Source organism: Remersonia thermophila, chromosome 7 (assembly GCF_042764415.1).
Source record: "Remersonia thermophila strain ATCC 22073 chromosome 7, whole genome shotgun sequence".
NCBI lineage: Eukaryota > Fungi > Ascomycota > Sordariomycetes > Sordariales > Chaetomiaceae > Remersonia > Remersonia thermophila.
In genome coordinates, this window is record NC_092223.1 from 2237673 (window position 1) to 2261544 (window position 23872).

Consider the following 23872-nt stretch of genomic DNA (forward strand, 5'->3'; position numbering starts at 1 on the left):
GGAGAGATGCACATACCCAGAGGTACAAGCACAGCGAGGCAAAGACATGTAACTTTGAGATATCTTGGCTGGAAAGGGGGCTTATAGACATGTAGGGGTTTACGAATTTACTCAGGAGCTGTGGTTGCCGGGAATCATGGACTTCCCCCGTCAGTCTGCTCCATCCGTGAGCCGATGTCAGTCCGTCCTAGATAGAATATGTAGGCACGGAAAACGAAGTGGGAGATGCTATGCAGTAGATAATAGAACATGACATTGTAAGTTAAGCATTTCAGAGCCATGGAGAGACGATCTACAAAATCTACAACCTGGTCACACCTCATCTCGCATAATCTGCCACCCGCACATCTCATACCACAGGCTTCATCTCCTCGTTTCCTTTCCTTACGTCTCCTTACGCCCCCGCACTCATCGTCTGCAAACGATAATACTCATCCCCCTTCCTCCTCTCATCGTCAATGATATCCTGGACCGACTTGGCACCAGGAGCGTCTGCGTCCGCCTCACCATAGTACTGCTCCGCCAACTCAATACAACGCAAGTTTGCGGCAAGCTTGTTCATTGTCTCCATCCACTCGTCCGTCTTCTCGCTGTCAAACACAATACCGCCACCTGCTTGGAGGTACGCAATCCGGTCCTTGACAAGCATGGTGCGAATGGCGATGCAGGTGTCCATCTGACCCTCGTCGACAACGACGCTCTTGTTGGCGTCGTCAAGGACGCGCACAACGTCGTAGGCAAACCAACCCGCCGCGCCAGCGTAGATGCCCCGCTTCTCTTGCTCGAGGTCGTAGATCAACTCCATGGCCCGAATCTTCGGGGCGCCCGAGACGGTACCGGCGGGGAAAATGCTCCGCATGGCGTCCCAGCGGGTACACTCCGGCCGGAGGAGGCCGGACACCTCGCTAGTGAGGTGCTGGACGTGGCTGAACCGATCGATGCGCATGAGACGGTCAACCTTAACGGTGGCCGGGTGGCAGACGCGGTTGACATCGTTGCGAGCGAGGTCGACGAGCATGACGTGCTCGGCGCGGTCCTTGGTGCTGGCTTGCAGCTCGGCGGCGAGAGCATCGTCCTCGGCGGGGTTAGCGCCGCGGCGGATGGTGCCGGCGATGGCGTGGTTGACGATGCGCGGGCGGGAGCGCGCTTGCTCGGCGGCGGAGTAGGCGAAGCGCGAGTCCACTGGCAGGGGGGCATAGCCGTCGGTTTTCATCAGGCATTCGGGAGAAGCGCCGACGATGTGGAAGTCTGCGCAGGAGAGGAAGAAGAGATAAGGCGAAGGGTTGAGGGTGCGGAGGGTGCGGTAGATGTTGAAGGGGTGCAGGGCGGTGCCGCGAGAGAATCGCTGGGAAGGGACGGCTTGGATGATGTCGCCCTTGATGACGTGCTCCTTGAGGCTCGTGACGAAGCCCTCGTAGCCGTGGCGGCCGACGTTGGAGGCGTACAGGCGCGAGACAGGCCCGGACTCGGGGCCAACCGTCTTTGGCGGCAGCGGAGTCTCGGGTTGTTGGATCGTGTTCAGCACGTCGCGCAGATTGGCACAGGCGTCGTCGTAGGCGGCTTGGAATGCTTCTGGTTCTTGGCTTTCGGGGAGGCGCATGTGGGTGACGATGGTGAGGGCCTGGTAAAAGTGGTCGAAGGCGACCATGGTGTCGAAGAGCATGAAGAGGGCCTCAGGAATGTGGAGGTTGTCCTTGAGAGGGCGGGCTGTCTTGGGCTCAAAGTACTTGATGCAGTCGTACGAGATGTAGCCAACGGCACCGCCGGTGAGAGCGGGCAGCTTGAGCGAGGGGATGCTGATGACGCGGTCCTGGCCAAGCTGGGCCTCGAGGGCGCGCAGCGGATCGCCGACGTCCTCATAGCCCGGGCCCGTTGCCAGCACTTTGCGGGGATCTAGACAGGAGTCAGAAGGCACCACCCCCCCTGGAATGGATCGTGCGAGATTGGCTGAGCACTCACTTGCTCCGATAAAGCTGTACCTGCCGACGGTTTCGGTATTGCCCGTGGCGCTCTCGAGCAGGAACGAGTATTCGGCAGTGGCGCTGTAAAGTGTCAACGTTGAACGCGTTTGGCAGTGACATTTTAGTGAACCAATGGCCCACACCCATGGATCCCCATGGCATACCCATTCGACAACTTAAGGTAAATGGCTGAAGGAGTGAGCAAATCGGCGGGGACAGTGATGCACACGGGCAACAATGTGGGCTTTGGTGAGGCGGTTTTTGTCTGGTCATAGAGGGCGCGGGCATCGGCGGCCGTGGGCCGGATGTCGAGTTTCCCTTGTGGCGCCATTGGCGAGAAGTTTGGTGATGGTTAAGGTTGTTGGTGAGAGGGATGAGCGGTTGATGACAGCTTGTTGGATGGGGAGGGGCAATGACGCAGACCACGGCAGGCAAGGGCTCAATTGAATCAACAATTGGGAGCTTGGGGCATGTGAAACTCAGGGAATGAATTGGTGGAAAGCTGACCGCCCGACAGATATCGGAGTGGTCCCTTTTGTCTGGATTCCGTCCCACCGAAGCATAAAGCTTATGGGATTACAATCATCCATGAGATGCTGCCAAGGTTGGCTTTTTCTGTTTGCTCCGCTGAGTCGTCCATTGTTACGCTCCGACTTCGGGTGAGTCATGGTGTGGGGCCCCACAAACAGCGGGCGACCCTAACCCTGGGCTGACCGATCCACCCAGGCCGCAACCTTCCGGCAATCCGGTCAACGCCCTCCAATGTTGCCTTGGTCTGGTCTTGCTCCTCATAATTACAATAATCCCGTGGGATTTACAATCCATCAATGAAGGCTCAAAAGCTTCTGCTATACTCTTTGTCACTTTCACAATTCATCCATCCTCAAGTCCCCTCCAACTTACACCCACATCGCCTCATCCCAAAAAGGAACACAACGCTGCATGAATGCTCCGTTGACTCGTTTTTTTAGTAAGCGGCCCCTTGCATCCTCGGTCCATCCACTCCCACGGTTCTTTTCATGCAGCTTATGCTTTTCTGAACTGTCCTCGCCGCACAAAGATCGAGGCTGTGCCGCATGTGTCCAATGGCGGCGGCCCCAGATATCTCTGTCTTACTGTGACAGTGCTTCCGTTCCGTTTATCATCTTGCGACTGCTTGCTGCTGGAGGATAGCAAGACTGGTCGTTCTATAACCCTGGAACGGCGCAGAGAATATTTACCCGCCTCCGGCATCCGTTTCGGAGTGCGCCTCCATCTGCTTCCCAGAAGCGGCCGCATACGAGTCGTGCAAGGTGGTGAACCGGTCGGCAAGTTCCGATTTTTCCTCACCTCCAAACATTAATACGGACGTCAGGAATGTTTTCCATGCAGCCAGAGACAAGATGAGCAGTGTTGTTGGACGTTTCTCATGATTCGTATCGATAGCCCATCATACAAAGTGATGCCGAAGTCATTAGTGGTCCAGTCTGTGCAGTCTGATGTCCTTCACCGAACACCTCAAGCTATCAGCCACCTCAACCTAGCGCTGCCTTTCCATGATAATTAGATGACAACATTTAAGGTGCATCTTGGCCGGTACGATGGATCAACTACCTGATAACTAATATCGAGGTAGTTGGCTAGGAATTGATTAGTCTCTGTATCGCCATGGGTAATTGGTGTGAGAAGTTCAACCGTTTCTTCCGTTGCTCTCTATTGATGCAATTCTAGAAGGGAAATCTCTAGACTGCTCGTAACTCATTCTATGACCTAGTCAACCATATTATGACTTGGAGGTCTTCAAACATTCTGTCCACCTGTCCTTGAAGGGCTGCCATGGGGGTTTCCTTTCGACCACCTCGTCTTCTCTCAGCAAAAAAAAGAAAAAAAAAGAAATAAAAAAAAATGCCAGATCGCTCTACTTCCTCAACCTCGTCCGCATCATCTTCACCCTTCCCCTTCCCATGCATCACACTCCATCCTAACCAGATCCTCAATCATTGTAATTCCTTTGGCGATGCGGTGGTGGTCGAGTGGAGATGGACTCCCCCCCCCTTCCTCCCTGTTTCTCTCGATGCCCCCGTCCCTGTGCAACTTCAGCAACGACTCTTTCCCTACTCCCTAATGTCAGCCGTATTGTTTCCTTGCGAATGATCAGTATCATTGCCTGATCACCACTCCCAGGTTCCACTTAACTAAGCCATTGAAGATGTGATATGACATGGTCGAGTCCTGGGAGAGGAGGAAATTGTTGTCAACGAAGCCATCGGCCACAGCCAATGGATAGGGTTCATGTTGGACTTGTATGATCCTTAGTGATAGGGGGCCGGGACGATATAACGATCATGGCTTTGACAACTGTGCCCATGGCAGATGCGATAGAGACGGTGTACCCACGATGGAGCAAGACCCTAAGTACTGAGCAAAGTTGCTGGCCGGATGAGTAGTCTCGGATGGGTAAATGTACGTTTCTGACGGTCCCCCGTGACGTCGAGCGGCGACCAACGTATAATAGCAGTTGCAAGGTTTGGAAAAGACTTGAAAAGGCTCTTGATATTGCTAGCGGCTTCCATGAGGAGGCAATAGCGCCGCGTGGTGGTTTCTCCGTCTGCTTCGGCGCTGTTAGAAGTTTAGTTTCATCTCCTTGACCTTTCAAGTGACAAACAATAAGTTACTGTCACCGAGACGTTGAATATGGCCAGGCGTCATAGAGTCGAACCCAAGGGGCTGGAAACGGAGGTGACATTGTTCCGCCTTAGCCACTTGTCAGGTGTCCTGATAGGCGGACAAGGCAATAGTGATTGCGTTGTATACATTAATGCTACTTGATAGGCTCTTTATCAACAGCAGCAACAGCTGAACCATCTGTCTCCGAAAGGTGTAGGCAACCAGCCTGTGTACCGGTCTAGAAAATGATAGCGCCATATTAGCACCAGAGAGTTGAGGGCCCAGAGCTGAGAACCTTGCCAGCCCCAACCATTATGTCGAAAACCTGATGACAAACTCCCTGCCATCTTGCAGAGAGGGTTGTTTGATGACATTGTTCTGGGCGTGACGGTAATAAACTTAGAGTGCTGGAAAGCCAAAATGAATAGGTACCCTGCCCCAGAATAGTAACCCACCTGGGCTGGCCGCCCACAGCATTGGATCCATGGATGCGGGTACACAGCAACGTGGGGGTTGGGAGGGAGGGGGGGAGAGGTGGAGAAGGACACGGCCATCTCGAAAGCAAAAACGGGTTCGCGAACGCATAAGATTCAGACCAAAGGCAATGGCAGATGTTCATAAGTATCTGTTGCCCAATGTGAGCGTGTTTCCCGGTCCAAAAGAACTGCAGGGGAGGGTTGTGACGAATTGAGGGACAAGAGATATTGATAAAGGAGATGTGCGTGGATCCCACATAAGGTTGGCAATCGGTTCCACTGTCACGCTACGGTGGTTGCCAACAACCACAGATCTTCCGTAGTATAGTGGTTAGTATGTGAGCTTGTCATCGAGGTCCACCTCAACGACGACGCTCGAGACCCGGGTTCAATTCCCGGCGGGAGAGTCCACTTAAATCTTTTGAATTTTCTTTTCTTTTCCTACTACTTCTTTTTTTTCCCTATGCCGTGACGTGTGCTCGAGGCCAGGGCTCTTCTTTTTGCACGCGATATGGCGATTTGTCTCACATCACGATTGAATAACGAGAGAGGTGCTAGGCGACGAGAAGCATAGAAATGGAGCAATGTTAGGGAGAGTGTCCTTGCTATTATGACCAGTGTTCACGTCTTCGTGGCACCGGAGGTTTAATTTTTAAGTTTCTTGTATTGAGATCTCCAGAACCCGAGGTATACGGTTGTTTACCCAAGCCTGAACGCCGAATAGCCAAGTCAAAGCGGCAGAAACGAACAAGCTAGTAACACAAAGGACAAAATGGACGATGACCCTATAACTCCACATTGTAGCCAAATAACCCCCCCCCCCCCCCTTTATCCTCTTTCATCTCCCAGTTTTCCCCTCCCAAATCCCCCTCGTAACACTTTTTCCCCATCCTTGATGCACCCATTTCCCCTATATTATCACACCTCACCCCCTCCCTGCCCCAGACGAAGGCCCAGAGGCATGCGTCTTCATATGCCTCTTCACATTATCCCTTCTCCCCTCATACTTGCACCCAGGCAACGGACACTTTGCCACCTCGCTCGGCACGCCCAGTCGCCTGGCCTTCTCCGGGTGTTGGGCCCAGAGGTGTCGTGCAAGCGCGCGGTTGTCGAGCTGTCGCTTGGGACAGACGGGACAGGCAACCGACAAGCGGTGGGTACGCTCGTGCCTGCGCAGGTCCTGGCGTGTGGCAAAAGTCCGTTGGCAGGCTGGGTGGGGGCAGAGATGGAGGGACTCCTGCTGCGGCTGCGGCTGCGGCGGTGATGGTAGGAGGAATGTTGAAGCGGCGTCCAAAATGGCGGGCGTGGGGAAGACAGGTCGAGGCCTGACCGTCGGGCCGGGCGGGGTGAGGAGGTCGGTGGTGTCCAGAACCGAGGGGAAGCCCAGAACAGGAAAGAGATCAGCATCGAGGGTGCTGCAGAGCTCGAGGGACGCGGCGGTGGTGGCGGGGTTGTCCTGAAGACCGGTCCAAAACTGGTTTTGCGTCGCGTCGCTGCTGAGATAGGAGGCTAAGAAAGCGTCCAGGTCGGGGTCGAGGATGTCGTTCATGACCGGCGAGGTGGCTGGGGTACTGTTGGATCCCGTGGAGAAGTCGCTGAACTCAGGAGATAGGGGGGTCAGAGGTGACGGCGTGTACGGCATCGTGGTCGAGTCGTGAGGCCCAGAGATGAAGCTGTCGGGGCTGTGGTTGGGTGTCATCGTGGGGCTGAAATGGGAGCTGTCCGGGAGCGCCCAGACCCACTCCCCTTGCTCGTCAAAGAGCGGGCAAGGGGAGTAGGCCGGGGCGTATTGAGTATTGGTCGACATGGCGGTAAATTGGCGCCGAAGCTGAGTCGGCGCAGTCAGTTCGTTGGTGATGGTTGTGGTGGTAATGGTGTGAAGGGTGCTAGGTTGTTGGTGGTGATGACTGTGCGTTGCTGGCTGGTGATGGCGGCGACGTGGTGTCGTCCTAAAGACGATGGCTGGCTCTTGGCGAAAGGTGAAGGGGACCAGTTTAACGACGTAGTCCAAGGTCGAAATTGAATCGCTAACGCCGGCAGAGGCCACTCAGCAGACACCTTATGATACTGTCGTTGACCCAAGCCAAACCAAGCCTGGTGAAGACTTGGAACCGCGGCACTTCAAGGCTTTTGCGGTCACGATCTGGATAGGGAAGCGGAACAGCAAAGTCGCCTTGGGTGTTCGACAGGATCCTGCTTCAGAGCCCACCGTCGTTGTGGTCTTCTCGGCGTTGGTTGATGTCGTCGTGATCGTCGCAGCACCGGAGATCCTTCTTGTGGAAGCTGTTGCTGTTGGTCGCTTGACCATTGCGCCTTGCCTGGTCTCATGCTGTGTTTCGAAGGTAGCAGCTCGATCGAGCTGGCCACAGGTCCTCCAAAGGGAGGAACGACGCTGCCTCACTGTTTCAACAATCCATCCTCCCCATGAGAACAACCGGCGGAAAGCCATCTTGGTGTGCCATTGGAGACACAGCAGCGCTTTCAGGGTCAAGACAATCCCTCTCAGCACGCCGAGGGCCGCTCTGATGGTGCAAGCCCGAATTGTGGCCGTTGCCTCGAGCTCCAGAGGCCCACCACTTGTCTCCCGGTTGACTTTGGTCTCTGGGGTCAGATCCGAGCCGCAATCGCAATGCGTATGCTTCATGAGAGGCCTGGAGGCCCGAAAGTAAAGGGGCCTGGGCAAAGAGGATGCCATGTCGAAGGGCTTCTGCACAGGGTCAGTTAACAGTTCCAAAAGTAAAAACTGGTGTCATGATGTCCTACTTGTTTCGCCAAAGCGAAGGTCCCTGGCACCATGTAGCGGAGAAGCTCCAGCGCATCGTGAACCCAATGGTGGGATCTCTGGGATACCCAAGACGGAAAGAGCGCACCGGCATTTTCCATGGCCGTTCAGACCCCCCCCAGGGGTTTGAAGACGTCACGGGGGTGTACGGTAAGCAATGATGAAGTGAGCAACAAACAAAAGTAAGGACAAGAAACGTGAACAAGGCGATCGCAATGGTGATTGGGATGAAGATGGAGGACGGAGCGAGCACTTGTGAACCTTGGCGGTGGGAGCAGAGAGTCTCTTAAACCAGGGCCTGAGAAACAAGGCGGCCTCCACGCCCGGTCTTGCTGCGCCTCAGTTCATCTCGGTCAACCCAATCACCGGCAAGATGGCGTTGAGGACGGACAGGGAGCTCGGCAAAGTATTGGCACAGTGTTGAATCCAATTCCAGTTAGGCCAATGTTACTGGCCTCGATCTGGATTGGATAGAAACTCCCCGAGCTATGGGTCGCATTGTTTTCTTAGCCTCTGCCGTGTGAGTCAGCCTCCCAACCCACCTGGGATGCACTGTCCGTCCTCAATCTTGGCACCATGGATCGAGATGGAGGGGAACCCCCCTCCCAAATTTGTCTTTGCCAGGAACGGATGAAGATTCATTTGGTCTGGCGCAAGTACCAAGAGGAAGCATCATTCTCAATCAGCATATCACCGAGCGACGGCGACACGTACAAGAATAATTTGCGGAAATAATTTGGTGAAATCTTCTCGCGCCGTGAACCATGACCTTGCTGGGCAGCGACCCCCGCCTTACGTCATCATCCGGAGTTCACCTCAGCTCCATCCTCAGCACAACAGAGTCGTAGAGAGACACGGCCCGCACCTTAACTTTTAGGGTCTCTATGTCGAGCCATATATCCGATGCTTGTTCTACCGATACATCCCTCCTTCTGGCAGTTCTGCCGTGTCCCCGATGCAGCACAGGCCACGCTCTCACTCCTGCGGTCTCAACTGCCACCCTTCCGAGCACTTCATCCCTCTCGCGTGATGTCCACCTCATCTCAAGCCCCCGACTGGTCTCCCCAGCAATACCTCCTCTTCCAAACCCCCCGCAACCGCCCGATCCACGACCTCCTCACCTTCCTGACGACCCACCGATCTACCAGCAAGTACTCACCCACGCGAATCATCGACCTTGGCTGCGGCCCCGGCAATAGCACTTCTCTCCTCGCCCCCCGCTTCCCCAATGCGACCATCACCGGCGTCGACTCGTCCCCTGCCATGCTCGCTACCGCGCGTATAACGTTGCCCCAGGTAGAGTTTGTTCAGGCAGATGCGAAGGAATATGAACCGCCGTTGGGGACGGATTTGGTCTTTTCGAATGCTATGTTCCACTGGCTGAGGAGCAGGGACAGGATACCCACGGTGGAGAGGCTAGTAAAGGGGTTGGAGCCGGGAAAGGGGGTGTTTGCGATGCAGGTGCCGGATAACTTTGATGAACCATCGCACAGGGCAATGCGGGAGACGGCAGCAGTGCAGGGGACGGTGTGGAGTGAGTATTTTGCTGGGTCGCGGTCCGGGGATGGTGATGAGAGGCCCGAGCTGGACCCCATTGAGCCAGAAATGGCTTGGTATGATATCCTGCAGCCGTTATGCCGCTCTGTCGAGACGTGGACGACGAGGTATGTGCATGTGCTGGACGGGCATAGGGATATAGTGGAGTGGGTGCGTGGGACGGGGTTGCAGCCCTTTTTGAATCGCTTACCACCCGATCAATCTGTTCGCGATGCCTTCTTGCAGGAGTATCAACGTCGACTGGAAGCGGGATACCCCCGGGCCAGAGACGGCAAGGTGTTGTTAGGGTATCCGAGGAGATTTTTGGTTGCCTACAGATGAGGGAGAGAACCAATAAGGTCGAGTTCAAGACCTCTAATTATAACAAATATACTCCCATCTCACCACTCCCTTTTTATTCTTAATGTCAGCTCACTTGATAGGGAGAGCCTGTACGCTTGGTCTACCTTGCATACGATGTCTCAGTCTAGGTTTCCAGGAGGGCGGGGGGTGAGGGTTATCGATCTTTTAATCTCCTCACGCATCGTCCTTTGGGCTAATGCATGACGGTGCGTGAAGTAGATGGCCCCTCCGACGTCGCAAGAAAGACGCATAAAGCCCACCTGCCGCCTAAACCACGGCAACGCCGGTGACAACAGGCCACTGAAATGAGGCCGGGTCTGGCCATATGATGGTCAGATACGTTTTGGAACGTCATCTCCGTTGTAGAGAAGACGCCGCGACGATCGTCTTGGACTTCCTGGTGAAAGATCAGCTTCAGTCGTCTCACAAGCTGGGATGATATCGCCATGTAGACTTTTTCTTGCACAATAATTTGCACCGACAGGTCAAACCCCCACAGTCCGACACGCTAAAACCACAGCAGCAGCCAGTCCAGCGGCAGGCATCATCTGGATGGACGGATACACATGGCGATATTAGTAGAAGAGCCACAAGATGCCACCAGCGAGCCAGGCCATCTGCCAAGTGATGGACCACAGACCCGTTCGAATGACGCCGATCTCTTTCATCAACTGAGGTGTGATCCAAGTGGCACTGAGCTCGAAGACGGTTGAAACGCCTCGCATGAGGCCCACCTACCACATGTTGAAGTTGGAGGCGAGCAGGTAGGTCAACATCTGTCTTGAGAAGGACAACACGGTGAGACAGAGCAGGGAGACAGAAGGACGGGATGACGGCAGACTTGTCGGAATATAGACGCAACGTTGGGATCATGAAGACCTTGGACAGAATGCTGCGAAGTCGCTCGAGAAAGGTGGCCCAAGATGGTCCTCGCTGGGTGCTGTCTTGAAGAACAATGCTGGTCTGGTGTGACTTCTGGCCAAACAGTATCGAGGGACGAAGGAGGGACGGCACCCTTCGGAACACTTGGTTTCCTTTGTTAGCTTAAATTCCATCCCTGAGATCTTTGTGTCACATAGGAAAGTGGGAAAAAGGCCCGGACCTTTCCCGCACAATCGCTTCAGCTTTCAGATGCCAATAACAATATCCCAACCAACCGTCTCAATGCAAAACCATTCCCCCAGACACGGCCGCCAAATTCATCCCCAGCATTGCCCAGATCGCCCCTTTCACCTCCGCCGCAGCCATCAACGCTACGGCCAAAGGCCCAAGCAGCTTGCAAAACAAATCGATTCTCTTCATCCGCACGTTCATCTTCCTCCGCGCCGCTTCATTCCCCTCCGTGATAACCACCACCCAATCCCTCTCCACGCTCACTAAGTTTGCCCCCACAGCCAGCTTTTCCACGCATGCCAGCGCCACCATCACCCCAAACACTCCCTTCAACGCCTTCAAGTCAAACGGCTGCTCCAGCATGGCCCAGAAGAGCACACACGACACCGCGACGGCGACCCCCTGACCGATAATTGACGCGTGTAAGACTCGATATTACCGCGTGTTGGTGGCAGGATGACGGAGTGACAGTGTTCAAGGCGAATGCTCAGAATGGCTGGCGGGGAGATCCTCAGTGGGATGACGTTCGGGTTAGGGTTTATTGTTCTGCCTTTGGCCTCAAGGAAGACGAAAACAATAGACAAGCGAATGTGGATGGAGAAGGGAGTGTGGTTTGGTTTGGATTTACCAGTGAAAAAAGAAATGCAGAGAAAGGGTTTGTGGTGACGGTCTGGTTATCAAGCTTCATCTGACACTGAGCATGGCTACCGGTACCTATGTACATGGGGTTGTCCCGCAGCTTTCTCCTTTTCCTTTCCGTCACCACATCAGTTTCGAGAGAGATCTAACCACACCCCATGACTGCATCCCCTTCAGCATTTTGAAGCGTGCCTTTCGTTTGCGTTTCTCGTTCGACCACAAACTGTCCTCAAAAAGCAACGGGCTTAACGCGACAGGAGTTGAACGATGGAGTTGTAGTTGGCCTTGGGATTGTAGTTGCTGTCAAAGAGCAACGGGTTGCCTTGCGGGCGCCACGAGTCCTGGTATTTTGTGAGCACGGGTATTCCCTACGGGACCAAATCTCGCCAAGCTTGTAGGCTTTGACGGTCAAGATGGAGCATATCAACTCACCTGGTCGCGCACACCCCAGACAGTGATAGCGACGCACTTGGGCTCTTCCAAGCAGCCGCGCACCACATTTGCCCAATCTTGTGAGTTGGAAGCGTTTTGAATGTCCAATTCCGTAACGCTGGACACCCGCAGTTAGAAGAGGCAGTATTAAACACAGGAGGCTGAGCACGTACGCGACCTCTTTGACGCCAGAAGACGCCAGGACCTTGATGGTCTGGGCAAGACCGGCGCCCTGGTTAGCTTGGAGATGACCTGTGTGTGGCATGTCAGAATATTGAAGCTGTGATTAGAGGTACAGCTTTTCATCATGAGGAAGAATCAGGTGACCACCAGCGGGATTGTTTCCCCAAAGGCATTGACAATCATAGAACAATAGTATTGAAGGGTCATCGAAGAGGTGATACCAACCTTGGGTTCCAATGCCATCAATGGGGATGCCCTATTAAAATAAGTGAACAAGTTAGAAATGTGATCGGACTTCTCAGTGGTCATGCTTCAGAAGGTTCTCGTGTTGTGATGTTGAGACGCAAGAGCGGGAGGAGGACGAGGATAGCGAGTGGGAGCTCACCTGCGACAGCCACCTGCGCACGCTGGGAACCATGCCTCTTGTCACTTTAGCATAATTGGGCTGGTCCAAGTTGTAGTCATTGATGTAGAGCTTGGCTGAGGGGTCAGCAGCGCGTGCGGCGCGGAACGTGATGCCAACAAAGTCTTCGCGGAGCACATTGGAGAAAACGCTAGGGCGAAGAGAGCCGTCCTCGTTGAAAATCTCGTTGATAACGTCCTGTTGTGATGGAAGGCGGATGGTGGGTTAGCATGTTTCGGTTGTTGACATCAATTCCGGGGGAACTGGGGTTTCCACCAAGAAGACTAACCCAGTGGTAAATCTTGCCCTTGTAGCGGCCCATCACGGTGGCGACGTGCTGCTCGATGACTCGAGTAAGCTCTTGGCGGTTGTTGATATTGCGTACCCAGCCGGCTAGCTGCGAGTGCCAGACCAAGGTGTGGCCGCGGATGGTCTTGTTGCGCTGGGTGGCCCAGTTGACAAGGTAGTCGGCCTGGCCCCAGGTGTACTGGCCGCGCTGCGGGTTGAGGCTCTCCCACTTCATGCTGTTCTCGGGAGTGACTTGGCCAAAGTTGGCCTCGATGATGGCCGCATTACGACCGGTTTGGAGCAGGCGCTGGTCGGTACAGGTCCCGAAGAATTCCTTGCCCTTGGCCTTGAACAGAGCATCGATGGACTGAGCCGCCTGACGCGTCTCGACAGCCGGGGCGGCCGCGGCCAGGGGCGCCAGAAGAAGCGCGAGTGAGACCTTCATGGTGACAAAAGGCTAGACAAACGCGGATCAATGGAGCTGCCAGAGGTATCCAGGGATGACGGGGTGACTGCGTGCACAGAATCTCACGGGGGAGACCCCGATGACTTATTTATATCCCTGAATCTCCACGCATGCCTCGGGCGCCTTTATTCCATCTTGAGTGTAATTAGACAGCATTACCCGTGGATTGGATATTATGACCTAGCTGCTGTTCTCAATATCAACGCCATCTCGAATCATCTGCCGCGAGAGTGAGTTCCCTCTTGGCATCCTGTCGTCGTCGATAGCTTCTAACCTGGGGTAATCAACCAGTTCGCGGTTGGCCTCTCCACATACTCCACCGATCGCTTAATTGCACAACAGCCGGGTTGGCGACATGTCAACACATACTATCATGAATCTTCGGCACTTGTTCGGTGTCTGTGCGGGGCCCCACGAACTTCACCGTGGGATGCATGTTTCGTACCAACTGCAAGCTATGGGCAAGGCTCGGCTCGGAGATTTCTCATTGCTGACAGCTTTGTGGTCGGTCTAGGTTTTGCTTTTACTACAATACCAATCTTGATGTCGAAGACATCGTCGCGTTTTAGCCGCACCACCCGTGCCCCCGGGATCAGGAACGGGTAAAACGACCCCCAAGACTTGTGCGTCTGCCCACCCCTTTTTTCCAAAGGCATGCCAACTCTATGTGCATTAAATCAATATCAACCTCTATTGCAATACTTCCCCGGTCTCGTGGCGTCACCCCTCCTCCTACCGTTGACGCCTGACAACAATCTCCAATACGTGACATTCTCCGCGCCGTGAGCGGATGAGAGATGCATCTTGCCGCTCCAATCTACGCCCCCAGACAGATTTCAGATCACGCCGTGGAAATCCCCGGATCATTCGTATTGGTGGGAAAACAAACGCGGACTCCCTGAAGCCGTCCGTGATGGAATTGGATGCTTTCATCAGATGGATATGCTCTTGCTCCCATTGCTGCCAGGCGACGGAAACAGGACTCCCACCAACTGGGAGAATATCTTGTGGCCAAGCCAGGCGTACGTTTCATTTATTGAACCGGGCTGACAGGCACACGAAAGCTCAACGGCGGCTAAGTTACTTCTCGGCGTGACAAGCTGTCAGAGCTTCAAGGTTAAAGGAATTCCAAGTGGTCACTTTGATTGGAATCCTATTAATCATCTCCCAGAGCTTGCGCTGACGATCGGTAAGGCTCAGTCAACACCTAGTCGTTAAGACGTGCAAGCCTGCGCAAGTGCACTTCAGATAAGTAGGGTCGCATTTGTGTCCTAGTACTCAGTCGGTCCCTTTTCAGTGATTCAATATCCTATCATAATAAGAAAAGCCGCCATATTCCGTCTGCTGCTTCTTCGCTCCTCCACGACCATCTACTCGAAGTTGTTTTCAGAGACACTCACAGGAGGCGGGCTGATTGCTTCGAGCGGGGTTATTCATCGTCAAGGTTCATAACCTAAGCGGTGGACACCCTGGATTTGAGCATAACGGACACGAAGGTTTATTGTTCGCGTCTCTTCATGTTGAGTGTTGGATACTTGAGCTCGAGACAAATGCTCAAGGCTTGGAGGGCTGGAATGCTTGGTCTCGTCCACTCACTGGGTTGTCTGTTTGTGCAGTTGGCTTCCAGAACAAGACAAGACCAACAAACGATGGAGTCTCGTAATCGGGCAGATCATAGTCAACGAGATTCCAATCAAGTGGACTCAGACCTCGCTATGATTTAGAGTCCGATTCGTGACGGTTGTCTGGATACCTAGCATTCGGAGGCAGCACTGGACGTTCAAGGTGAGTTGCTAGGTTGGTCGGGTATCTACACAGTAATTAATGCTACAGTAGGTAGCTGACCTCGGAACCTCATGTGGTGTGTTACATGGGCCGGGCCCCACGTGGCCGATAAGCTTGATAAGGCCCGCCCGAGACTCGGGGACAATTTTGGGGAAGTTCTAGCACAAACATCATCACACGATCAACCACGGCCAAACACCAGGCACACTTGTATCGGTTGCATGCTCTAGAGCGCCAATTGCATGCGCACTGTGCCGGGCCATCCTAGCCGAATGGGACCATGGCTGCGGCGTCTGCGTCTGGCGCCGGCGCATGCTGGGTCGCAAGCAGCGACCAGCTCTCTCCCCGGCCTGGCGCTACGGAGCTCAGCGTGTAGCGAGAAGATCGATACCGGGCGGCGCTATGCGAGCTACGCCTTATCGCGACTGTGCAGGCCGGTGCCGACACAAGATTCACCAGCAGCTTTCTTGCGACCAGGACCGCCTCGATTTGATCGATCCCCTCCTCAACCCCACCTTGCTCGCCCCTACTCCTCCCTCAAAGATGGTCCCGAACAGCGCCGGGCTGCCGAGCTCGAAAAGCGCATCGCCGCTATACCCCTGGAACGGTACCGCAACTTCTGCATCGTCGCCCACATCGACCACGGCAAAAGCACCCTCTCAGACCGCCTGCTCGAGCTCACCGGCACCGTCGCCCCGAGCGGCGACAACAAGCAAATTCTCGACAAGCTCGACGTTGAACGCGAGCGCGGCATCACAGTCAAGGCCCAGACCTGCACCATGATCTACCGCAACCCGCGTGACGGCCTTGACTACCTGCTCCACCTCGTCGACACCCCCGGCCACGTCGACTTCCGCGCCGAAGTCACCCGCTCCTATGCCTCGTGCGGTGGTGCCCTGTTGCTCGTCGACGCTTCCCAGGGCGTACAAGCTCAGACGGTTGCCAACTTTTACCTCGCCTTTGCCCAAGGCTTGGCCCTCGTGCCGGTTGTGAACAAGATCGACCTCCCCACCGCTGACGTCCAGCGTGCTCTCGAGCAGCTCGAGTCCGTCTTCGAGCTCGACACCTCCGCTGCCGTGCGCGTGAGCGCCAAGACGGGGCAGGGCGTGGCAGACATCCTCCCTGCCGTGATCGACCGCGTACCGCCGCCCATGGGCGACCCGAACGCGCCGCTGCGCATGCTCCTCGTCGATTCGTGGTATGACACGTTCAAGGGCGTAGTGCTGCTCGTTCGCGTCTTCGACGGTAGTGTTCGCCCCGGGGACCGGCTCGTCAGCTTGGCCACGGGTAACGAGTACACCGTCGGCGCTGTCGGAATTCAGCATCCGGACCAAATCCAGCAGTCGGTCCTGCGCACCGGGCAGGTGGGGTACGTCTACTTCAATCCGGGCATGAAGCGTATTCAGGATGCCAAGATAGGAGATACCTTCACCATCGCCGGATACGAGGATAAGGTAGAGCCGTACCCCGGGTTCGAAGAGCCAAAACCCATGGTGTTCGTCGCTGCCTTCCCGACGGATCAGTCCGACTACGGCAAGTTGGCGGATAGCATTGGGCAGCTGGTCCTCAATGATCGCAGTGTCACGCTACAAAAGGACTTCTCCGAAGCCCTCGGCGCGGGCTGGAGGTTAGGGTTTCTGGGTAGCCTCCATTGCTCCGTGTTCCAAGACCGCTTGCGACAGGAACACGGCGCGGATATCATCATCACCGAACCCGCCGTGCCGACGCGCATCGTTTGGAGCACCAAACCGGGCGACGAAACCATCATCACCAACCCTGCCGAGTTTCCCGAGCCAGAAGACCCGCGCATGCGCAAGGCGGTGCTGTACGAGCCCGTCGTGTCCGCGACGATCACACTGCCAGGGGAGTACGTTGGACGTGTCATCGATATTTGCGAGACGGCCAGAGGAGTGCAGAAGGGCTTGGAGTATTTCACCTCGACGCAGGTGATTCTCAAGTACGAGCTACCGATGGCGAGCTTGGTGGACGACTTATTTGGGAAGCTCAAGGGGGCAACAAAGGGGTATGCGACGCTCGATTACGAAGATGCTGGGTGGCGAGAGAGTCAGTTGGTCAAGTTGAACTTGTTGGTCAACAAGAAGGCCGTGGACGCAATTGCGAGGGTGGTGCATGTGAGCCAAGTGGAGAGGCTGGGAAGGGAATGGGTGAGCAAGTTCAAGGAACATGTCGAGAGGCAGATGTTTGGTGAGTCTTCCCTTCTTCCCGTCCCCTGCCCAGCTGGGTGGATAGAATCACAGGTGGATAAACGGCTCACCCGAACCGTTCATACCAAGATCTTCTACTCCACCCGGCCTAACTCTGCCTATCTTGCCTGCCCATTCACGCTGGAGACGCTGGCCGACTGACACACCCGCACAGAGGTGATTATCCAAGCCGCCACCGGCAAGCGTATCGTGGCTCGAGAGACCCTCAAGCCTTTCCGCAAGGACGTGCTGGCCAAGCTGCACGCAAGCGACATCACGCGCCGGCGCAAGCTGTTGGAAAAGCAAAAGGCGGGACGGAAACGTCTCAGGGCCGTGGGCAATGTGGTGATTGAGCAGGAGGCTTTCCAGAAGTTCTTGTCCAAGTGAAACCGTCTCGCTCCCGTCCCCGTCTGTCTTCTGATGCTTGGCAAACGGGGAGGGGGGTTAGCCTGGAAGATATACCTCTGGGACCTGTTGTATGATGCTGTATTGTAGTCCTGTACATATTACTCACCTTTTTGCATCTAGACCTTGGGAGTATGACATTTATGAGTGCAAGCCGGGGTGGAATGTTCGGTTCATAGGGCTGAAGGTGGGAACAATACAGGCACTAGTTGTCTTGTGAGTTATCATGTCAGGGGGGTTAGAATGATGTCTAGGGCTGAGAAAACGAGAAACTGATGTGTATTGAATCCCCCGATCGACTCGGCAACCGTTTCTCGTCCCGCTGCTTAACACACTCTCAACCCAAAGCGCTGAAATACGACCAAGAACTGTGATCAGGAACCACAAAGAATCCATATACAGCCCGGTACCATCCCGCCTTATCTATCCAGTTCACGTCCGCGTCTGCGGTCCCTCTTGCGTACCGCCATGATCATTCCTCCAACCGAGGGGAACATCTAACATTGCACATCTCCAGAATGAACATTCCCGTGTACCCAAACCAACACCGCCCCCCTTTCCGTATGCCCGCCCTTCCCCGCCTTAAATCTGAGCCTATTGCCCTCCTTTATACTCCTTGCTCATACGCAATCGCGTCAACACAAACACAATGCCCTATACGACGTTAGGCTACTCACAACTCCATACTCCTCCAAGCCTCCCGTCATCTAGTCCCGGACGAAGCTCAGCTGACAACGAGATACATTCAAGACAACACCCATTCCGTCCCCCTCTTCACAAACTTGTCCAACAGCAGGGTCACGTCCGCCAGCACAAACCGGCAAATGTAAAACGCAAAAAACTCGGCAGCATGGCGCGTGCACAGCTCGATCCCGACCTGTGTCTTGTCTGCGTGACGGAGCCCTGGGTCCTCGACTTGTCGGGCGATTTGGTCTGTCGACTGCCGTTAGCCATATGTTTTTTTTTCCCCTAGTGGTGGGGGGGACGGATCGTAAGTCGTAGAAACCCGTCACGCCAGGTTGACAACGGCAAGAACGGCTGGGAGGTTGGAAGATGCGATGGGAAATATGGGGGGATGAAGATCAGAAACAGGGAGAAGAACATACCGATCATCTGCGCAGCATCGAACAGCCGCGCCAAGCTCGCCATATACCCAGCATTGGGCCCCGTAAACACAACGTTTGGCAAGTCGCGCTTCACCGGCCTTCTCGTGGGATGCTCAGTCATGGGCAAGCTAGGATGATACGACGACGAGCCTGACGATCCATCCTTGCCTGCCTCATTGACGTTGGTCGTGCTCGCAGCGCCGGCAGCGCTACCCGCCCTGCTGGAGCTCCCCGATGCTGCGGCGGACAGGCCGGGCAGGTTTGCCGAGCTATTCTTGCTCCTCAACCTGCGCCACGAGAAACCGCTCCCCTTTCCGACCACGCTTCCCGAGCGCGGCATTGCGGCTAGGTCGCTGCCATCCCCAGAAGCAGCAGCCGCCGCCGCATCCTTAAACATGGCGCCGACTCCAGCAACACCCACCTCATTTCCCAGCTTCTTAGTCAGTGTCGCCTGCACCTGCTCCAGCACCGCTTCGAGGGCTTGCATTTCTTCCAACACAGCATCCGCATCACACGTGTCCACGCGGGCCAGCCTCTGCAGTGCTGCAGTTAGCAAGTCGCAGTTGGCAATCTTGTCCTCGACGTTCTTCAGCTTCACCCCCTTGATCCGCCACACGTCACGCGGCACAAACAGCTTGGTGCTAAGGTACCCGCCGCGGGGATGGCACAGGGTCTGGTAAAGGCAACGCATGAGCCAGAAGGGACGGAGCAGAGTGTCGGTAGGGCAGGGTTCGAGCGGAGCGGGGGCATCGGGTGTCATGGGGTTGGGCGACCCGGGTCGGTCGGGAGAGTGGAAGTGGTTTTCGAAAAGGTGGAGGCCGGTCGTGTTGCCGCCGCCGTTGCTGGAGCTGATGACGCGATCCTTGATTCCAGCGGGAAGAGACGGCACGGCGGGGGGGAGGCGGCTACCAAAGTGCGTGCTGAAGGGCGTAGCGGGGGAATGATCCGATGTTTCTTCGGCGTGGGAGATGGAGAGGTTGCGGGTGCGCAGGCTCTTGAGGCTTGAGGATGAGTAGTTCTTGCGTAGATTTGGGCGCACTACAGATGGTGTTCCCACGCGCGAGTGCTCCTCCGGGTTGGGGGGAAGTGGGGGAAGGGACTGGTCTTCACGCGCACCGGGGACCGGCGACGGCCCGGTCCTTGCCGGAGGCAGCCCCGGAGCGTGAACGGGGCCGGCAGAGAGGGCCTGACGTTGCTGCACGATGTAGCTGCCGGCGATGTGCTGGGCAGGTACTGTGGGACCCGCCGTGGCTGGTCCTGGCGCGGGTGCTATCCTGGCCGTCTCAATCTTCAGCTCCTTGGCATTCTGGCCCGACAGGCGGCGGTTGCGAACGCCGTTTCCGGGTTGCTGAGAGGCTGAGACGTCCGAGTGCGGCGGTAGCAGTTGTGAAGCATCAGGAACTTCCGGCAACGGTCCGGTAAAGGCATTGACTCCGGGGGTGCCGCGTGGAGACAGTTCGTCTTCGCTCACCGGGGTCAGGACCATGGTAGAGGTCGGCAGATTCGAGCTCGAGCTGTTCCACGTGTGACCAGTCATGCCGCTAGAGTCGGATTCCCGTGGCACTGCCGATCTAGAATCCAAGCCAAACGAGAACTCCCCGAGAGCATTATCCCGCGCCGCCTGCGCGCGTGCCTCCTCATCCGAATCATTTCCGTCGAAGAAATCCTCGCCGATGGCTTCGTGCCTCCTAAACTCTTCATCCTCCAGCTGTTGCTGCAATCGAAGCTGCTGCTCCCTCTCGGTGGCCAGCCGAAGAGCCTCCCTTTCCGAATCGTGCGCCGCCTCCCTGGTCATCTCCGCGTGGTGCATCGAGCTCACGATGGGCACGGTGTGCGTCCCGCGGAAGCCGTGCGCAATGTACGCAGACTCATCAGGTTCGTATCCATCATCGTAGGCAGCCTCGATGGCATCGTCGAGGGCGGCATCGAATTCGGTCTCCGTGGCACCGCTGGGGCCGCGAAGGTGCCTCCGTCGGATCCTTGATGAAGATGCTGAATGCACCGAGGACGTGCTTGCCCGGTCCGATTCGTCAATTGGATCGAGCCACGAAATCGATTCGTGACTGTTGTCGCGGTGGTGACTGGTGGATTGGGCCGTCGGCGGGCGGCTGTAGCTCGGGACCTCTGGCGGGGCTCTCCTTGGGCTCTCGGGAGCTGCAGGCGGGGGCGACATCCTCGCCGGGGACAAGCCGCGGCGAGGGGAGAGAGGCGGGGGCATATATGTTGTATCCGCCGCAGGGGGCCGAAGAAGCGTGCCGTTGTTGTTGGGGTACCTTGCCCGCGAGAAGGCGGACTGCAGTGAGTATTGCGCGGTCAGATAGGATGTGGGGGTTTCCCTCGGGTCGGTGGGCAGAGGCGACGCGCGGGACGGGGGCGGCGGAGTCCGCGCTGTCTCGCGCGAGGGACCTATCTGCGCGGCCAAGGCTTCATGTCCACCAAGCCCCGGGGTGGCTGCTCTGGAGGGGCCGGTGGGGACGGTGGCGGCCAGCATATCGTGTAGATCGTTGCTCCCGGGCCGCTCAGGCAGTTCCTTTTCCTGGGTCTCCATGTCCGCCAGTTGCTCGTCCAGCTCCATGACGCGGGCCAGGTAGGTTTGGTGCTGAAATTCAGCAAGTCAGAATCGTCTGCGGAACAGGGCTTGTCATGCTCTGTGCAACTCACAATGTCTTCAAGCCGCCTACGGTCCTCCTCGAATGAGGTGCGCAGGAGAACCTGCTGGAGGACGGCGCAGGCTTCGGCGTAGGCCCTCCTTGCTCCCTCCGGGTTGCCGGCATTGTCCAGCCGGACGGCCGTCCGGGCCGTCTCCAGGGCCCTGGCCAGTATACCCCTTTGGGAAGAGCCTCTGCCCTGGCGTCTGCGATCTCCGTCTCTCGACCTGTCGCGACTGCTCCTGTTGGACGCAGCGCCCTCGGAGCTCCCCGCGGGAGCCCGCGGGTGACCCCCGGGGTGGCCGTTGTGCGTGTACGACATGGCGGCCGACTCGTGGGTAATGGACATCATGTCGGGCGAATCTGCCAGTGCGCCAGGATGGTGCGAGAACTCCTGGGGCGCTTCCTGTGAGCGCGTTGCTGGCTCCTGCCGGGACGCGCCGTCCTGAACGGGCTCGCGATCGCTTTCTTCTGGCGTCGGGGAAAACCTGGCGAGATTGAGCTGTAGGACTTCGTGGGCCAGGGAGGGACCCGTCGAAATGCGTGGGAGGCTCTGCAACGGTGGGACCGGGGCAGAGGTTGGCGATTGGCGATCGTCTCTTCGAGGTGAGGATCGCGGGGAGCTTCCCCCTGGGGACGGCCTGGGTCTTCTGCTTGGCGAGCGATAACCCAAGATCTCGGCGCTCACACGACGCGTGAACTCGGCAAGGCTGGATGCGCGGCTCGATGTGGTTGACACGGACCAGCGGTTCAGGTTGCGCAGAGTATCGCTCAGGCTCCCACCGCTGTCGGATCGTGAATGGCCTCTCCCGTGGCGCGGGTTGCCTTCCCTGGAGGACTCGGGAACCCTAGGCGCGGGTCGAGGATCATTGAACGGCGAGGGGACTGGCGGCGCGGCGTCGGACGGCGTGCCCGGGTTGATGACGATCCTCGCAGGCGGAAGAAGTGACGAGGTACGTGGGGGGTTGGCGTGGTTGAGCGACGACGATCTCGGGGGATTCGGAGGAACGGCGGAAAAGGCAGCAATGTGGCGGACGGCAGGGGCCGAGGGTCGGCTGAGGGGACCGGCTTCGTCGCGGTGGTTGTGGTGATGCAAAAAAGCAAGGGGGTGGTGGTTCTGGTTCGGGGGGTGGTTGTGGTTGTGATGGCTGTGGAAAAGGTGAGCCCTCGCGCCGAGATTGCCCTCGTCTCGGCTGCCGTTGCGAATCCGGCGGGATGGTGAAGCGTAGGGGCCGGCGACGTCGGCGAGGCCGTTAGAGGGCAGCGGAGGGGTTCTCGTCGTCGGCGTTGTTGTTGTTGCGGTGGTGCTGGTGGATGGATGAAAGGACGAGGTGGGTAGAGGAGCAGCAACGGCGGGGCGGTAGGAGGACATGGCGGCAGAGAGAGTCCCCGAGCGGCTCCGGATTGCTAGAGCGTTCTTGGGATTCTCGCTTTTCCACACCTTGCTTCTTGGACGAAAAAGACAAAGCCCCCAGCCCAATCAAGTCGGTCAGGTCGGGGGGTGTGTGGGAGCTGGCGCCCGGCCTGTCGAGCAAGTTCCATCCAGGGGCAAACCGAGACGAACGAGCGTGGGCGAGTGGGACTGGGTTGCGTGACTTGTGCGACTGCAGACCGCAGGGGAGTCAGGGCAATCAGCCGAGCTGCGTGGTGACGGGAGTCTACAGGCTCCCCCCTGGGAACGGGACGGACCTGGGCAGGGCAGTGCGTCTGCAGCGAGTCGCTGCCGCCTTGGGTGCCCGCCCGCTGGTGTGTTCCCTGCTGCTGTGGCCGGTGCCTCGCCGTGCTGCAATTGGATGCAGGCCCTGCGATGGGATTCCGATGGCCCGCAGCGCCAATCGCACACGTCTCGCCCCGCCAGCTGTCCACCAATCAAGTCAGCCTGGTTCCCCACACTCGGACCCAGCAGTTTTTTTGGTGATCCTTGCGGGTGCGTGGCCGGCGTCAGCCCAAGGCCGCTGACGGGCGATCGCTTTCGCTCACTTGGGAATGGCTTTGTCGATGGCTGACGGGGACCTTGCTGGCGACTCAATAGCGTGACGCGAAGGGCCAGGCGAAGACCATCGAATCGAATCTTCAATCAAGGGGAAATCGGGGCAACCAACACAACGATTGTCGGCGGCACCAATAAACCGCCGCTCACCGAATGGTCAACTGAAGGGGTGAAGTCTTGCATCCCCGACTTCTCGGGCTCCATTGGTCGTCTCCGTCCCTCGACAGAAAAGGGGGAGAAGGGGACGGGAGGTGGCAGACCCCAACAGGACCCGAGGTACATACTGGTTCGCCGTCTGTAGACGTACATAAATCCAGTGGACGCACACTACTGTACATACGTACACTAATTACGTAGTTACCCTTGAGTGCACCTAGGCTTCCAGGTTGTGTCCTGATCGGACACGGACGGGTGCCTAGGCGGGATAAAATGCTGTGCCCTGCGCC

At 56.7% G+C, this 23872-nt stretch overlaps 6 protein-coding genes and 1 non-coding gene across 7 annotated transcripts; 3 read left to right on the forward strand and 4 right to left on the reverse strand.

Annotated features, from left to right (window-relative positions):
- Positions 1-394: 394 nt before the first annotated feature.
- Positions 395-2292, reverse strand: VTJ83DRAFT_7575 (uncharacterized protein; the record flags this gene model as incomplete). Its single annotated transcript, XM_071014412.1, has 3 exons — positions 395-1893; positions 1960-2042; positions 2126-2292. 3 exons carry the CDS (start codon positions 2290-2292, stop codon positions 395-397), a joined length of 1749 nt encoding a protein of 582 aa, XP_070863792.1.
- A 3104-nt stretch (positions 2293-5396) lies between these two features.
- VTJ83DRAFT_t163 lies at positions 5397-5490 on the forward strand. Its single transcript has one exon. It is a non-coding gene; the product is annotated as a tRNA-Asp (tRNA).
- Positions 5491-6008: 518 nt separating this feature from the next.
- VTJ83DRAFT_7576 (uncharacterized protein) lies at positions 6009-7966 on the reverse strand (the record flags this gene model as incomplete). The annotated part of the gene is made up of 3 exons (XM_071014413.1): positions 6009-7110; positions 7162-7790; positions 7847-7966. The coding sequence occupies 3 exons, from the start codon at positions 7964-7966 to the stop codon at positions 6009-6011; spliced, it is 1851 nt and encodes a 616-aa protein (XP_070863793.1).
- An 802-nt stretch (positions 7967-8768) lies between these two features.
- On the forward strand, positions 8769-9743 carry VTJ83DRAFT_7577 (uncharacterized protein; the record flags this gene model as incomplete). Its single annotated transcript, XM_071014414.1, has 1 exon — positions 8769-9743. One exon carries the CDS (start codon positions 8769-8771, stop codon positions 9741-9743), a length of 975 nt encoding a protein of 324 aa, XP_070863794.1.
- A 2018-nt stretch (positions 9744-11761) lies between these two features.
- VTJ83DRAFT_7578 (uncharacterized protein) lies at positions 11762-13267 on the reverse strand (the record flags this gene model as incomplete). Its single annotated transcript, XM_071014415.1, has 6 exons — positions 11762-11857; positions 11949-12066; positions 12122-12200; positions 12357-12387; positions 12517-12732; positions 12824-13267. The coding sequence occupies 6 exons, from the start codon at positions 13265-13267 to the stop codon at positions 11762-11764; spliced, it is 984 nt and encodes a 327-aa protein (XP_070863795.1).
- A 2048-nt stretch (positions 13268-15315) lies between these two features.
- On the forward strand, positions 15316-17664 carry VTJ83DRAFT_7579 (uncharacterized protein; the record flags this gene model as incomplete). Its single annotated transcript, XM_071014416.1, has 2 exons — positions 15316-17278; positions 17453-17664. The coding sequence occupies 2 exons, from the start codon at positions 15316-15318 to the stop codon at positions 17662-17664; spliced, it is 2175 nt and encodes a 724-aa protein (XP_070863796.1).
- A 763-nt stretch (positions 17665-18427) lies between these two features.
- Positions 18428-22808, reverse strand: VTJ83DRAFT_7580 (uncharacterized protein; the record flags this gene model as incomplete). The annotated part of the gene is made up of 3 exons (XM_071014418.1): positions 18428-18615; positions 18789-21387; positions 21450-22808. The coding sequence occupies 3 exons, from the start codon at positions 22806-22808 to the stop codon at positions 18428-18430; spliced, it is 4146 nt and encodes a 1381-aa protein (XP_070863797.1).
- Between the last annotated feature and the right edge of the window lie 1064 nt (positions 22809-23872).